The sequence below is a fragment of the Lissotriton helveticus genome, chromosome 3_1, assembly GCF_964261635.1.
Source record: "Lissotriton helveticus chromosome 3_1, aLisHel1.1, whole genome shotgun sequence".
NCBI classification, from domain to species: domain Eukaryota; kingdom Metazoa; phylum Chordata; class Amphibia; order Caudata; family Salamandridae; genus Lissotriton; species Lissotriton helveticus.
The window spans coordinates 1,091,250,860-1,091,268,308 of NC_136061.1; the positions used below are offsets into that span (position 1 = coordinate 1,091,250,860).

General features: G+C 41.7%; 1 protein-coding gene across 4 annotated transcripts in view; it reads left to right on the top strand.

Annotated features, from left to right (window-relative positions):
- Positions 1–17,449, top strand: part of SLC4A10 (solute carrier family 4 member 10) — a 1,019,075-nt gene that overhangs the window by 717,953 nt on the left and 283,673 nt on the right. For all 4 annotated transcript variants that reach the window (XM_078683855.1, XM_078683850.1, XM_078683851.1 and 1 more), the window contains exon 10: positions 1,961–2,107. In XM_078683855.1, coding sequence (XP_078539981.1) covers positions 1,961–2,107 — 147 coding nt within the window. The remainder of the gene's footprint in view (positions 1–1,960; positions 2,108–17,449) is intronic.

Sequence of the window (17,449 nt, forward strand, 5' to 3'; positions counted from 1 at the left end):
ACGAGGGTGAGGGATACAAACGACTCTCTTTGGGTTGAGGAAGTGGGTGATGGCCTGATGACTCTATGGGTCAACCCCTGCCCCCATACTTTTAAAAAATATTTCCCTGGTGGTTAGTGGGCTTCACATCCTTCCTGCCCCCGCCGTGGCCAAGTCAGTTGCTGGATAAACCCGCTAGTCAGCCCTCTCCATGGTGGTGGAAAGAGTTTGTGTGCACAGGAATAAAGGAGAGAGGATAGAACCAAGCCAGGGGCACATATGATATCATCCAAGGTGGTTTAAGGTTCCAGATTTCTGCTCAGGAATCGTCCTCCTGTGGTGGTCTTTGAGCAGGAATACAGTAAAGAGAGGCACCATTGGAAGGAGGAGAATTTTCCTTTCCAAGGGTAGCACTCCATACAAATCAGCATAGCTCACTGATCGTAATTTATAACATAACGCCTTAGATTTCAAGGGAAGTGCCTGATTCACAGTCAGAGGTGGGGACCAGAATCAGAATTCCCAGATAATTGCTAGTGATAGGTGCTTACAAGTGACATACTTGTCCACAGCTTGTGCTGTAGATAGGGAGGTCAAATCCATAGCACCCATGAGACTAAACCACTTCTTTAAATCTCACATACCTCACCCAACACCTCTACTACAGACCAAACTATATTCAACATCCTATCAATCATGGACACTGAATGGGCTTAAGGAATCCAACGTAAATCGGAGAATTGCATAGCCAGTGGTATGAAGCAGTATATAAATGTTACAACCAATATCCATATATTGGCAGGGACTGTAGGTATATTTCTGTGTAATATATTAAGGTGGCTGTGTTTGTGGATGTGTTATTGTGCCATCTATTCCTGTACTATGGGGCCTATTACGAAGTCCGCCCGCCATCGTAGCGGGGATTGGGACCGCCCTCCTGTAAGGCGGCAGTTCCATACCCCTAATTACGATGCAACCACCACCATGGCAGTCACATCCAGCAATTTAACATTGCGGCGGGTGCTGCTGGCTGCAGCAACCGCCGCATTGCTAAATGACCATGTCATGCATTTCCCTGCACAACGTGGCAGGCACCACGCAGTGCCTGCCAACTTGTGCATTGAAATGTCGGGGGGACTATGGGTACCCCCCCAGTGCACAACTACCTCCCCCAAGCCAAGGGGGGCCCGCAACGGGCCCCCAAAATCAATCCTCACCAGCCATTCCATGGCACTGCCACCGCCATGGAAAGGCTGGCTGTAGCCCACATTGTAATTTGGCAGACGGTGCCTGCTAGGCACTGCTACCATTTTACGCATTGTGGTTCGTCCGCTAGGCAATCGGCCTGGCGGAAGAGTGGTGGCCGCGGGCTGATTTCCCTTGCCATCCTGATGTGGCGGGAGAAAGTGTTGTCCAATGGAGGAGGGCCCGCATCCACCATCATAATTGTCTCCTACATTATTTGAGATCTTTAGCTGTAATACAGATGAACATACTGAGCTATATGTTTACTTGATTATTGCAAGTTTGTTTTTAACCTCTGGCAAATAGTTGAGCAAATTTGCCTTGTAAATTTTCTATGTCTCTGACACTGTTATCTAGCATTGTTGAAATGGAACCAGTGTCTCCAAACTGCAAAGAAAATTAAGGAATCGCAGTAGCAGCTGCACCTTAAACAGAGTTACACTATCTGATTTGCACTATTGTGAAAAGGCAATGGGTTTAAATATTCACAAACATGTAAAATGTCCATGCTTGTAATAAATTAATCGAGAATGAATGAAGTAATAATGCAAATGGTTAGCAGATAGCTAATGAAATATCTATGTAAAAATCACAGTTCCAACATTCTTTAATTTTGAGGAGTACCTATATCATTTATGTGTTGATAATATGGATTGACTGTAATTAGTTATTTGGAGTTCACTCTCTTTTCAATGTACCTCACTAACATTTCTATAACTTTGATCTGTTTCCACAGGTTTTCCATGATGTCGCTTATAAATCTAAAGACCGCAATGACATTGTTTCAGGGATAGATGAATTTCTTGATCAGGTTACTGTTCTACCGCCTGGTGAATGGGATCCATCAATCAGAATAGAGCCCCCCAAAAATGTGCCATCTCAGGTACTGTAGATACAACTGTGAATGTGGGGCAATGTAGACATAATGATGAACCAAACAATCAGAAATGTTTCTTTCTTACCATGACGATTTTTCATATGACCACTTGATGCTATAACTGATTTCTGGTGGAATTCTGGCATCTATAACTGATGTTATAACATGTATTGTATTTTTTGCATATGAGCAATGCAACTTTTTTAATTTTCTGAAGAGTGAAATTCTTTTTTGTTATGTTTCTTTGTTCTGGAAATGTGTTAATGGTCTGAACCTGTGGAGGATATTGTATTTATAGTGAAAAAACAGAAATAAAATATTTTTACATTTAATGACACTTTACACAAACATAATAAACCATAAACAAACTTTTGCCGAAAGGTATTTAAATGCTGACAGTAACATTACTCACACTCCACATGTGTTAAACAAAGGACTGGGTCCTACAGCATTAGCCACACTAAGGCGCCGATTCCGGTCGGAAGGGCCCCGAACCATGTTCGGAACCCTTCCGAGCGAATCGGAACATGTCGGCCGGATTCCTTTCCAACCGAGCCATTCCGATGGGCTCGGTCAGAAAGGAATCCGAGTCGGATTTCCGGATGGCCTACGACGAGCTCAGAGAGCCCGTCTGCCATCCAGAAATACTCTAGTACTCCCCCGGTTGCCTCTTTACGTCTGAGGGAGTACGATGGCAGTTTTCCACTGCCTTTTCGTGCCGGTGTGTCCAGCACGAAAAGGCAGTAGGAAACTGTCTCTGGGGTCCCCCAGCACGGCCCCCATGGGTGTAAGGCTGCCAAATGGCAGCATGGGACACCTTTGGAGCCCTTCCATTGATATCTGCACCCGGTGGCAGGCATCTTGGGGTGCCAGCCCCCGGGTGCAGGCACCTTGGGGTGCCGGCCACCGGGTGCAGGGATGAACTGCACCCCTACATTTCACAATGGAGGCCTGCATTCCGCTCAGAATGCATGCTTCCATTGTGAAGCATACAAATGCGTTCGGTTGCATCATACTTGCAGGGTCATAACCGACCACACAGGTCGGTCCTTTACGGCTCTTGACCGATGTTGGACGGACCTGAGTCCGTCCAACATCGTAATCAACCCCTAAATGTGTGGGGTCAAAATCTTTAGTATCAATGTCAGAACATCGATGGTACTTAACATCAAAGTTAGGAATTTGTGAGTACCATGCGAAGTTTTATTGAAGTATAATGCTTTAATTTTTTTAACAATAATATCGAGATATTAAATAACTATTATTTTAACATTGTTGTTTTATGTCAAGTTTTATATTTTTTGTTAATATGTGGTTTATTTTATGTCTTATTATTATTTAACTTTTTAGATTTTTGATTTTAACTGTAATGATTTTTGAGCTTTTGGATTTTAAAGGGGGAATGTGAGGAGAGTATTTTGAAATAATGTTCCCAATACTTTTATTTAAATCTTAAACATCATTATTTATGTTTTATATTTTTTATTACATTTCACTGAGACTTAATTATCTCGCTTGCTGCTCCGGAGCCCACTGAGGGTAAATAAATGCTTTTTAAACTTTGAAACGCTTCACAGGACCTACTGAAGGTACTACATTTGTTCTCTAGGACTACTATGCCTATAATGCACTGCGCGCACTTAGTGTGATTAAATGCAGAAATGAGAACCGCCTGTGAGCCTCAATATGCAAATGACCTTTGATAAAGAGATAGTGTGGCCTCGAAACGCGTCAGGTCGGCGAAAATATTCTGGGAGCAGCATTGCGAGTGTGTCACTTTATCACTGGATGGTGCAGCCTGTTGTGAGTGTGCCCCTGAAAGCTGGGATGTTTTGGTGGAAGATGTTTTGCACGGTTAGTCCTACCGTGAGGGGCAGCAACATTCTACAAAAAAAGATTAAGGAAGGCCGAGGGTCGGAACTGTTCAAGACCCGTTACGGCACTACAGACTGAGACTTAATTATCTCGCTTGCTGCTCCGGAGCCCACTGAGGGTAAATAAATGCTTTTTAAACTTTGAAACGCTTCACAGGACCTACTGAAGGTACTACATTTGTTCTCTAGGACTACTATGCCTATAATGCACTGCGCGCACTTAGCGTGATTAAATGCAGAAATGAGAACCACCTGTGAGCCTCAATATGCAAATGACCTTCGATAAAGAGGCAGTGTGGCCTCGAAACGCGTCAGGTCGGCGAAAATATTCTGGGAGCAGCATTGCGAGTGTGTCACTTTATCACTGGATGGTGCAGCCTGTTGTGAGTGCGCCCCTGAAAGCTGGGATGTTTTGGTGGAAGATGTTTTGCACGGTTAGTCCTACCGTGAGGGGCAGCAACATTCTACAAAAAAAGATTAAGGAAGGCCGAGGGTCGGAACTGTTCAAGACCCGTTACGGCACTACAGACTGAGACTTAATTATCTCGCTTGCTGCTCCGGAGCCCACTGAGGGTAAATAAATGCTTTTTAAACTTTGAAACGCTTCACAGGACCTACTGAAGGTACTACATTTGTTCTCTAGGACTACTATGCCTATAATGCACTGCGCGCACTTAGCGTGATTAAATGCAGAAATGAGAACCGCCTGTGAGCCTCAATATGCAAATGACCTTCGATAAAGAGGCAGTGTGGCCTCGAAACGCGTCAGGTCGGCGAAAATATTCTGGGAGCAGCATTGCGAGTGTGTCACTTTATCACTGGATGGTGCAGCCTGTTGTGAGTGCGCCCCTGAAAGCTGGGATGTTTTGGTGGAAGATATATATATATATATATATATATATATATATATTTCCTCGCAACTTGTCTTGTCGAAGGGGGAGCGCTAGGGTGCTGGTGCCATCTTCGGGATCAAGACAGTATCCCGTCAGTAATCGCAATCCAAAAGTTTCAAAAGAATGATGGCACTCCACTCGGGAGGTTTTCAAGGTTTTATTTCAACAACTGTAATCGCCTACGCGTTTCGAACTGAGCGTTCTTGATCACGGCAGTGTTTAGACAATTAATCCCTTTTTCATTTCTTGTTTTATACACATGTGACACACATTGCATTCTGGGATTCGTAGTTGAATTAACATTATTCAACTAACTGTATTCATGTATTCTTTGGATGACATGACCCAAATTCAGCGTTTCGTGTTGCGCTATATGTTCTAATCATGTTATATTTGTAGCGGTATGTGAGATGTTTTAAAATTAGTTATCTGCTTCATGTCACTCGCAATTTGTTTTGCTGCTTGAGTTTGAAGCGGTACAAAAGGGGGTGCCCTTGTCTCCCATGCAGTGCATGTGTGATTATTTGTGTGCTAGCAAGCTTCTGAATCGCGTCCCTCGTTCTGATTGGCAATGCGGTGCTGCGCGCTCCCTGTATGACTATATGTTTATAGTCTATGTGTTTATTAACTTTTTGTTGCAACATTTTGATAGCAATTATTACGCTAGAGCGATACTGGGGGCGCTGAAGGTTCCTGGGCTGAGTGCCCTTGCCACCGCAATATTTGCCATATATGAATGGGAGTGTGTGTGTCTGTCAGTGCTGAATGCAAAGTTCACGCTGCTGTGCATATATAGCAGATGTTACAATTCCCTAGTCACTTTTCAATTCAGATTTCAATTGTCAATTGTCATTTTTATTTTTTTTGTCCAAACGAATTTTTAGTCCAAACAAATGTTACATCCCGCCTCTCGTTTTCACTGTAGTTATAGGTGGACATGTAATTGGCCTCTCCATTTAGTCCCATGGGTTGTATAGTTTTGAATCTCATGATTAGTTTTGATTCAAGCCGTCTTAATTTCAGTTTTCTATCTCCACCCCGCTCATGTTGGGGTGCTACGGCTAAACCCGAGTATGTCATGTTCAGCCATGTTTTTCCAAGATGACTGGCCATGTGCTTGGCCATGGCATAGGAAAAGTCTTTGTTCTGTATTGCACGAGTGTGCTCAAGAATTCGCTTCTTTAGGGGACAGGTAGTACTCCCGATATATCTTTTCCCACAGTTACATTGGAGTAGATATACCACAAAAAGGGAGTTTCACAAGTTATAGATTCTTTGATTTTAAAGTTCTTTCCAGAAGGATCAGTGATGTTCCGTAGGTTTTTTCCGATCTTGCAGGCTTTGCATACTAGGCATTTGGTGAAGCCTCTTTTTTTAATTTCCAGCCAGGATGGATCTTTCCTGGTTTCAAAGTGGCTATGTACAAGATGGTCTGCCAGGTTCGGAGCTCTTTTGTAGGTGATTGATGGTTGTTCTCCTATATCATTCCCTATATCACCATCCTTTTTCAAGATATGCCAGTATTTTGTCATAATTTTTTGTATTATGTGGCTTTCCTTTGTATATCTCATTATCATCCTGGGTTGTTCTTCCTCTATTGTCGCATTAGTTGTTTCGGGGGTAGTGTTTGTTTGTTCATTTGTCTTCTTTCTCTCCTTTTTCGGTATAAGCATTTCTACTCTACTTCTTTCTCTAGCTGCTGTTTCTCCTCTGAGGATATCTGTATATTTATACCCTCTCTGTTTGAAGCGAGTTTTGGTTTCTTCAAATTTTCGTTCCATTTCACTCTCCTCGGAGCAATTTTTCTTCATTCGAAGTAATTCTCCGTAGGGTATGCATTTTTTCAGTGGTTCTGGATGGAAGCTCAGGCCGTGAAGCAGACTGTTCGTAGCTGTTTTTTTACGATATACCGTGGTTTCTAGTCTGTTATTCTTCACGTACACTTTCATGTCCAAAAACTCTACTGCTTTAGGGCTCAAGTTGTATGTGAACTTTAGTTCCACAGTGTTGTTGTTTAAGACTTCAAAGAACGCACAGAATTCTACGAACAGTCTGCTTCACGGAAACCAAAACTCGCTTCTGCTTAGCTCGGAGTGGGACTAATAAGGGCCAGATTCCGATCTCGCCAGGAAAGCTCTCTGCAAGATTCAGATCCGTGGGGGGTATTAGGATGCCCCCGCCACAGTGGCGGGCGCATCTTGCATTTTTAACATTATGGCGGGCGGTGCTCTCAGCACCGCCCGCCACAATGCTAAAAATGCACGTATGCATTTGCATACACATTTTGTATGCAGATGCTGGGGGGTACCACAGGTACCCCCAATGTGCACCCCCCACCTCGACTTCACTTCGGGGGCCCCAGGGGGCCCCCAAAGTGAAGACCGCCTGCCTTTCCGTGGCGGCATCGCCGCCATGGAAAGGCACCCGTTTCAGCCGATCCAAATATGGCTGGCGGTGTCTGATAGACACCGCCACCATATTAAACCTTTTCCGCCCCGGTGGCAAGGCGACCGGGGTGGAAAAGCGGCGGACGGTCTTTCCATCCGCCGCGGTCCCCCACGCCATGGTAATATGGCGGGGGGGGGATGGGTGGCGGGCGGACCAGGATGTCGGGCGGATCGCCACCGCCCGCATGGCAGTGGCGATCCGCCCGACATCCTAATGGGCCCCTTAATTTTCGTTTTGTATGTTTTTGGACTTTCATTCTCAGGTAAACTGATTTTAATAAGAATATTTTAATTTTTTATATTGATTTATGTTTTGTAAAAGAAATATTTTTAATCAAGGCATGATGGTATTTTCAATTATATTTGCTTAAAGATTAATTACAATGTAATTTTCTTTTAATTGTTTAAACTATATTTTTAAGCAGTATTGCAATTTTTTACAATTTAAAATATTTTTTCATTAAATACAATTAGCATTTTATTAAGATATGTCATCTTTTTGTTTTTGATATTTATGTTATTGTTAATGTTCTTTTCAAAAGGCAATACTATTGCAATTTATGTATTTGCTTTAGATTTATTTTAACTATTGAGAATTTTCTAGGACAATATTTTAGATTCAATATTTTTGTTGCTTTAAATATAAGTATAGGGGTGTCTATTTCATGCTGTCAAGATTTTGACTTTAATATTACTGTATGTAGATATTTTTGTTGTAGATATTCAGTAGTACAATCATTTGCTAAGCTTACAGGTCCACTTAGTCAAGAAGTACTTTCCAACAATTTTGATCTACATGACCTACAAAACTGCTCCACAGAAATTGTTGCCATTTATGCAAACAAAGAACTATTGAAGAAGCGTGCAGAACTGCAAAACTCACTAAAGAAATACATTTAAATTTTTATTTATTTTGGAAGTATTTTTAAAAAGGAAACTGGGTTTGCTAAATGACTCAAGTTTCTGAATCGATTTATAAACTAAAACAGCTATACATGATAAAACTTTGGTTTGGACTATCTCTCATCTAAATATGTTATGGTCACCTTCCTAAAATTATCTAATGTATAATGTAATTAAAACATTCTCTAGGAGAAATAGAAGACTGAGCAGATCTCTGTAGCAGCGTGCTGCCTAATCTTATTCTTTGGCTACCTCAAGCATCACTTCTTGTCATAGCAAGTTACTTGTTGTCCCTCTACTTTTATGCTTTTCTCGCCCGTCCATCCTCACTTTTCATTCAATGCAGGATTTCTGGTGAATACCAGTGTGAATTTCCAATCGTTCAATAATAATTAGGCTGATTCGGACTGTAATCAGAAGGTGAATATGTCCAAATCTTCAAAACCCGCTACATGCAACACTACTATAAATAAATATTTATACAGTGGGATAATTATTGTAGATTAACAATTTGTGAATAAATGCCATTGTTATGGAAATATTCGTTTTTATTTACTTTTACTTGAACAGACTCACCAAACATAGCCAATACCATTATAAACTTTTTTGTTTGCATACAAAGGTTGTTAGACTCATTTTTTACAAAGGTTAACACCTAGCGTGTTAAAGCAATTCATATGTCCTCATTTAGAGATTGATAGAAACTGACATCCTACAATTTCTGAAGGAAATTCTAAATATGGGACGAAATCCATTGGCTGAATAACCTACACTATAATATCATGGTGAAGTAAATGTATCCATACGATTATGCTCCTTATGTAGAGTTTGCTCCAGAAACTAGAAAAATGTAACTTCCCTCCAAACTCTATATGAGGACCATCGTATGTAAGTAAGTAATTTATTTTGCACAAACAATTGACATAGTTGCAACAATCACATTGACACAACACTATTTGATAGATTAGGTAGAAACAATGAAACCTAGTTAGAAAGCTCATTCTACTTTCCTTTTACACTAAAGAAGTAGCCATACGATTATGCTCCTTATGTAGAGTTTGCTCCAGAAACTAGAAAAATGTAACTTCCCTCCAAACTCTATATGAGGACCATCGTATGTAAGTAAGTAATTTATTTTGCACAAACAATTGACATAGTTGCAACAATCACATTGACACAACACTATTTGATAGATTAGGTAGAAACAATGAAACCTAGTTAGAAAGCTCATTCTACTTTCCTTTTACACTAAAGAAGTAAAAAGAACTTCCACTACAAATATTGCTAAGGTGCCCTATAGATATACTACTGTGTCTATTTCATCCAAACAGGGTATTTTCATAGAGAGTGAAATCATATTTTAGTTAATATGTTTAGGCAAAACACGGTAAAATCACACAAGAAGCGAGGTTGGAATAATTCATGGACGGTATATTAAAAACAGTAGTAAAAGTCATCAATTAAAAAGAGCTTTCTTAATGGAGCTAACCACAATTTAGTTAAAATGCATTAAGCAAGACACGCTAAAACACACTAAAGACATGATTACAGTGATTCCTAGCAGACAACATATGCACATTAGTATCTCTCACTTTCATCCCCGAAGGAAAGCAGAATGAAACAAAATTGAAGCTTATTCACCAGCTAGTTAAAAAAACAAAATTAATAGGCGCACAAATGAGACCCATAGTTAGCACAAGATTTCAAAGACATATACAACAAGTGGGTTAATATAAAACATTAATGTTACATCTTTCTATTAGTGAGCCACCATCAGTTCTCAATCCCTGCACCTTCATCCATAAATAATATAGGATGAGATTAATTAAATCAGTCTGCCCACCACACTGTTATCTTCCTCAGTGAGATCCCCTAACTGCAAAGGTGTACCCATACGTAGCGCCCTTGCCCTCTATGCCACTGGACGCAAACTGCACGTCACTAAAGAGGCCCAATAGATGGAAACCCATCTGTGGTTGCATGTGTCCCCATTCAGAGAGAACCTGGCCTGACAGTTCAGCCTGGTCTGTTCCTCTTGTGGCAGGACCAAGGCTGACGTGCATATGGCTGTATCCAGTCTGAGGTAGTCTGATGGGGAAAAAACAATGCAATGGAATGCAGCCCGAATAGTTACCAGTAGCTCTGAGTAATTCAAGTATTTTCATCCATCACTTTTTTGTTTTTCTCAGGAGAAGGCACAAAGCACAAAGGGTGTGCCTAGACATAGGTCACTTGATCACTGTGCCAAAAGGCTCAAGACGCAGGCTGCTGACAAGGCCCTGGGACTCTTAAACTACTCTGCCTTGCTTTTGAAGAAGGATAAATGCTAATTAGCATATAGCTGGTTCCTGTTTGAGGTGCCATGGTGGGCAAAAAACAATCGACTGGAATGCGGCTTGGAGTAATTTAAATGTGACTGAGATTAATTTAAGCATTCCATCCTACACTTTTTCCATTTTCCTACATTTAAGAATGGCAGTCTATCTTAAAACGCTCCTGTTTTTTTAATGTACAGCAGGCAAGCAAGAAGTATATGCAGAGTAGTCTTCTCACCATTATTTTCAAATGGGCTGTGTTGAGCTGTCCCTTATTTTCATAATAAATACAACACTGGCTTGTGATGGCTCACATTTTTAGCTGGCTCTAAATTAATGCCAGGAATTGCCATTGAAACGGGGGCTGTATTGTGATTGTGTTTAAATATGACACTTATATTTAACACTTCCCCAATGCTGCAAAATGCATTCTCTAATCCAAAAGAGCGCCTCTTAACTCTTACAATAAATCCCATCCAGGTTAGCTCAGGAGCCTTCATTTACCATCCAACCAATCCCAGAAATGCTTCCAAATGTCTTCTTTTAGGAGATCCTAATTTCCCTTTAGAGGATACAAATACTAACTAGTCAACAAACCTTTTAGACACCTTGCAAAAATGTTAACATAACCAAAGCACGTTGCAGTCCTTTCTTTTATGGTGTTGTCTCAAGGTATTTAGCTCCTATTCATGTCCCCTGTGACACTCTTGTATTGAACAGCATTTTAACGAATTCAGACATTACCATATTTTTACTTTTGTAAAATGAAAACAGGAACATAACTTTCACTACTTCTACACAATTGAAAAGATGCATCAGTAAGGGCAAGAGTCAGTGCCCGAATAGTCCATGCCTTAGGATATATTTCTTTTCCTAGGATATCTTTTGCGCTATTGTTCCTCCCAAATAATCCCATAGATCTTTTGTTTTTGACTACCAAGTTGTGGACATTTACTGTGAGTGAGGCTCACTGAGTCTCACTTACTGTAAATTCTGTTGTAATGGACTGCTACTGCCAGTGTCTGCCTTTTAAGTTCAGGCCTGTTGCTGCACTGCTCGGGTAAAAGGCTTTGGGCTGGTTTCAAGCAAACATGTCTGCTCACACATGTACATACATATGGGAGCTGAGCGTGTAAATCTACCTTCAGGCGCAGCCATGTACCTGTGCACAGATAGCCTGCCGCAGAAGGGACACTTTAGGGATTGGTGCGGACCTGGTGTAGGCCTATAATGATTACTGAAATGCATGTGTGCTTTACTGATTTACACATTACTGGGCAAAATATGTACCACCGCTGTTTCACACTTCTTAGTCCTAGAAATACTGGTCACTTCTCTCTCCTAGGATACACATATAACTCGAGCTCAAATCCAAAATCACTTTTGTGATATCTTCACTCCTTACGGCACTTAGCGAACTGTCACATTTCCCTGGTCATCCCATAATCACATTCCAGGACTGTGTCCCCCCAGATTGGGCCAAGAAGGAAAATCAAAGGCCTCAGTACATAATAGAACCCTTTGATAGAGCTTGGGCTTGTTCCTTGGAAAGGAAAACGTGGAGACAGAATATTCAAGTGCTAATTAGCTCCTCATACTGCATCTGGATTGCGAAGTTGCACTTTCACTAAAACAACGTAGGACTGCCAGACCTCTGCATCCAAACAATGGAAGGCCCCATTTGGAGTTTTGGTGGGAAGGGATAAATCAGCTGTGTCAGTATGGGTCAGGGAAGAGCCTCTTATGAAAGGTCCATCCATAGACCACTTCAAGCCACCATGTTGAAATATCCCAAAATGCTGTACAGGAGGGCTTGGGCACGGGTGGAATAATGTTGTGGCACCCCAGGATTAGACAGAGGTACCTAGCTTCTAGAACGTTCCACCAACTCTTAAAAATTGCTGCACAATGGAGAGACTTAAGAGAACTAACAGGACCTGGCAGCGATGCCAGAGGAAAGCCCAGCTGGAAGAAGACGCCACCTGACTCTACTGCAAGGATCACCTTTAGGACTTTTGGACTCAAGCTGCCCCCCAGTGGACTAGGAGGTTTTCTCGAGGGTCAGTGGCACTGGCTCCCTATTACCCTCTGAGGGACAGTAGTGGGATAGTCCTGCTTAAGGGTCCCTAGAGGGTTCCTTTAGATCTTATGTGGACTGGTACTGCAGGCTGCCTAACCCTCATCAAGACAGAGGCCACTGACACCGCTGATGACACACATGTGCCTTGAAAGACGGCAAATGTCATGAGACGTAGGGTGAGCGGCAGAGAGTGTACTCTGCTGTTGGGCTGGAGAGGGCTTGTGAAGGAAGCCCCTGTGCAAAAGCAGGTGCCAGGAGCCCAGACAGAGGACAGGCCACACATCATGATAAGCATAGAAACCAGGCTGCAGAAGAAAAGTTCAGTATACAGGCCAGGAGGCCTGAAAACAATGCTCCTAGTGATTGGATCTGGCCACCAATAGCACCAAAACTATAACATTTCAACCTCTATTCATTATTTTATTATGGGGGTGGGGTGTACAGGGCTTGGCAGCATTAGACGTGTACCTTCTGTAACCCATCTACATGCAGGGAGGCTCCTGTACAGACTGGTGTCCCGGGAGTGAAATGGGTACATGTCCTGCCACCCTGTATTCATGTCTGGAGGAATGCAGGTGCACCCAATCAGCAGTTTCCTCTTATGTGAGAGGGAGAAAAAATAAGTGCTCCCTCGCCTGCTGGCCCTATGGAGTCTGCCTCTGCCCATTTCCCAACAAAAAGATGTAAGTAGGTACCTTGAGTGGTACCGGTGCACTAGGCACCAAAAAGGAATTTGAGGTGCAATGCCACTTAGTTGAACAAAAAGGAAAACAAAGGCATTTTGGGGTGCCAATGTTGCTCATGATATATACATGCCTCTGGCAAAATGAGACCCCCAGAATCCTCTGGAGTGCTCAAAAGTATTTTCTTGCTTCAGTGGTGGTCCTGAGAAGACAGGGACACCACCAATTATTTTATGGAGTACTATTGGGGCTGCCTGGTGCAGCAAACCCCCACCAAAGATTCCCCAGTGTCCTACTCAGTCTCTCAGGGGAATATATTTATGATCCTTGGAGAGGTTTCAGATAGGCTCTGGAATGCGTAGACCCTCCTTGGTTGGTTCTGATGTTGCAGGGGCAGCATGATAAAAGGAGAAGAAAGACTCATACACACATTGGAAATTAATTGATAATGCATAGTATTCAGTAGTTTGTGTACTATAAAGTACTTTTACTTCTGAGAAGAAAAACCAATGACTGGACAATGATTTATTGAGTGTTATTTGTTCGGTGCTAGCTAGCTGGGGTACTAGCCCATACCACCTTGCCTGAGTAAGCCTTTGACCGTTAAGCTTTGCGATGTTGAGAGTTATGTGCTACAATGCGTTACTTGGCCCACAGGAAAGGAAAGGTTGCAGACGTATTACTTGTGAAGAACACATATCCTTCATATTTGAAATTGGGTTCTGGCTGACTGGGGTACAAGACCTGGTGAAGCAGTAACCATAATCCTAGTCAGGGAACGTCATAAACACACTCTAAATTAACTTGTGCTCACCCTTTGGTTGCTTGGCACAGAGCAGTCAGGCTTAACTTTAAAGGCAATGTGTAAAGTGTTTGTGCAATAATTCAAACAGTAAACAGTGAAAGCACCACACAAAACGACTCCACACCAGGTTAGTAAAATAAAGCTTGACTGATTGATTGATTAATATCCTTCTTTGATTATAAATATAGAATCATAAAAGACCAGACAGATATAAAAATACACGGAATACAATACTTACATCGATTTCATGTTGGATAAAAACAAAGATAGAAAAGACAAGAAATAATTCAAGATATAAAAACCCTACTCCATACCAGTTCCCTATAGAAGCATTACCACCTAAATATAAAACATTCAATGTCAGAGTACAGTCAAATAGCAGACAACAAGGTACATCCAATAAAGAGCAATACATTATCTCTAAAAAGCAATAAAATCACACCAACAAAGTGCATTTTTCAAATAGGCTCCCACGAATGGCAAACATCGTGATTAGGGAGCATTCAAAGAAAATAGTGGGCAGGCTTATATTGATGAAAACCCTGTTTTTTTAAGGGTTAACAATAAATGTTTTCACCTGGATGTTTCATACAATCTGCAGAAAATTATAAAATGATCCAATGTCTAGGGAAATGATTTTTCACAGGGACAGAGCAGCATAGACTTGGGATCAAATGGGCCAATAGGGAAACTTAAGTAGCATATGTGAGATATGGTTCGATGCCTTTGACCTTTTTCAGGCAAATTAATTCTCATGTATTGGGCTTCATGACCTTTCTAACATTCCTGTTGGACACTGCCCTGCTCAGGAACAAAAACCTTTAATATTGCTAATATCCCCCTTTAAAATGTCATGTGGTTTGGCCCATAACTCTGGTCTTCCTATGGAAACCACTGCTTTCCGTGTATAATTCAGCAATGGAATTCTCAAGCCATAATCAAAAGACAGGCAACCTTCAATTCTTTCATGATTGGAGTAGGCCTCAGGGTTACTCCATAAAAGGCCCAAAGAAGGAGAGGCGCAAGCCCCGCCAAATCAGTCACATAGGCCAGTTCCAGTTCTCTATATACAAAATGCTAAGGACAGCCTTGGCTTAGACCAAGCAGCCATCTGCAAAAGCAGTTTTCTTCCCTCAGTCTCTAAACCTCCATATACAAGCACTCTAGGTGAGAATAAGCAAACATTTTAATCTCCATTTCCAACAGGGGTGTTATTCGTTTGCTTCCCACCTTAATGGACGATTGAAGTGAACAGTGATCGAAAAGACAGGGCAAAAACGACTATTAGCATCAAAGATCACTCTCAATTAGGAAAATTCCCTTATCTTAGTGGTGTCACGTCCTTAATGGATGTAGGTCGAACCTTGCTGCACTGCAACCCACATTCCATAATATGCGACTTGGCAATATTTGTGTCTAAATCCAAAATATCCATAAATGATATAAAATCATTAACCAGTGCTCGTAGCCCATTAGGTTTGTGGGAGAGCATAACCGCATCATTAGTGTATAGTAGGGCCAGCAGCACAGGGTAATAATTTCTCCTGGGTAAATCATTGCATTTAGTGACAAAAAAGGGCTTACTCCTAACCCGACATCTTGGAAGCGAGACTATCCCATTTTCACACCGATAACGCGCATCAGAGACGCCAGCCAGTAGGTTGGCTTAAACAATTGAAGCTACTGTTTGGCAACACCTTGCACAACATTTACACCATTTACACTCTGCCCCTCGTATGTCGGCTTATTGAAGTTATACAGAACTTCAAGCATCCATTTTAAATAAAGAACTGTAACTGAGGAATATCCTCCATAACCTCTGAATATTAGTCAGTCGGGTGTGGCGCTTTTTCCTCTGAGCTGGACTATATTGATACCCTTTAAAGGTATACACATCCGTATACCACACATAAGAGTCGAACACGTAATCTACCAGCTTGGGTTACTCCTTGTGCCCATTTGTGGGGTTGAAGTCTCTTTCCCCACAACTACACAGTAAGCGGCTGACATCTCAGATTTTGTTTGTGGCTTTTCCTGATGAAGGCGCAGTTTGCGCCAAAACGCACGCTGAAGAAGATCCATCTTATAGACCCTGCCCATTTAGCTTTGTTTTTGTATTAAGGTATCAAACCTCAATTATTTGTCCTTTGTATTGATGTGTGGATTTATGTAGTATGTCACTCTGTATTGTATTTTATTCATGTTGTTTTTCTATTGGTTATATTTTCAACAGTATTGATGTATCTGATACATGTTTAGAAATGTTTTTAACATGGAAAGAATACAAATATAGAATCATTTTGAACAATACTGTAGTTGACACTGAGTTAATTGCATCATGTTTGTTCTTCACATGAGTCCTTGATTGTCTCTGACCACATGACTGCCTAGGGATTTACCCTTAAATGTATTATTGCCCTGCCCTAGGAATATCAAATAATTGCAGGAGGTCCCTGTTATTTACATGTAAAAAAAGGGCGTAGACCATTAATATACAATCGAAATAAAATCGGTGCCAGAACACCCCCTTGATGAACACCTCACATCAAGGGAAGAACAGAGGTGCATTCCCCATCTATACCAAACCTCTTCTTTGGTGAGAGGTCACAGTGAAATGCATATAGGTATTCCACCAATTCCTGTGGCATACCAATCAGTTGGAGAATAATCCACATTTTGGATTGGTTGACTATCAAATTCACTGCTCAGGACCATAAAGGCAAGGTATAACAAGCTTTTCTTGGCAATCATATATTTACCCACAATTAAGTTGACACTGTTCCCGGGTCCCCAAACCTTCCATGAATCCTTATTGGGCCCTGTTTTGGATCCCATTCTGCTTAGCCTAATCCCCCATCATGTGTAGAATCAGCCAGCCTGCAACCTTAACCATTGAGTCCAGAAACCAAGTGTCCTGTAGTAGTGGGGATCCTGTCAGGTTCTCTTTTTTAAGATTGGTACTACAATAGACTGCTGCCAGAAAGCTGGAATCGTACAAGATGCTACAGCATTCAGTGTGCTAGTAGGGATGTGGGGCCACAGGTTGATGTTTCCTTTATAAAAATTCATGGGGACACCATCTTGTCCTGGGGCTTTGTTTGAGGGCTCAGGGGAAGGGGCTGGCTCTTCAGACTTGGAGAAAGTTTTTCTCAAAGGAGTAAATAGGCTTGAAATGGTCAACTCAGCTCTGGGTGCTAATATCAAACCTATACTACCACACTTGTTTATGGAGTGCCGCTGGTCATTTACAATAAATATAGCCTCATTCAGTAATATATTTTAGCCGATATCCAGCCGGACAAGGGCGATTTTAATATGCAAAGTAGTTGAAACAACTTTTGCTAATGA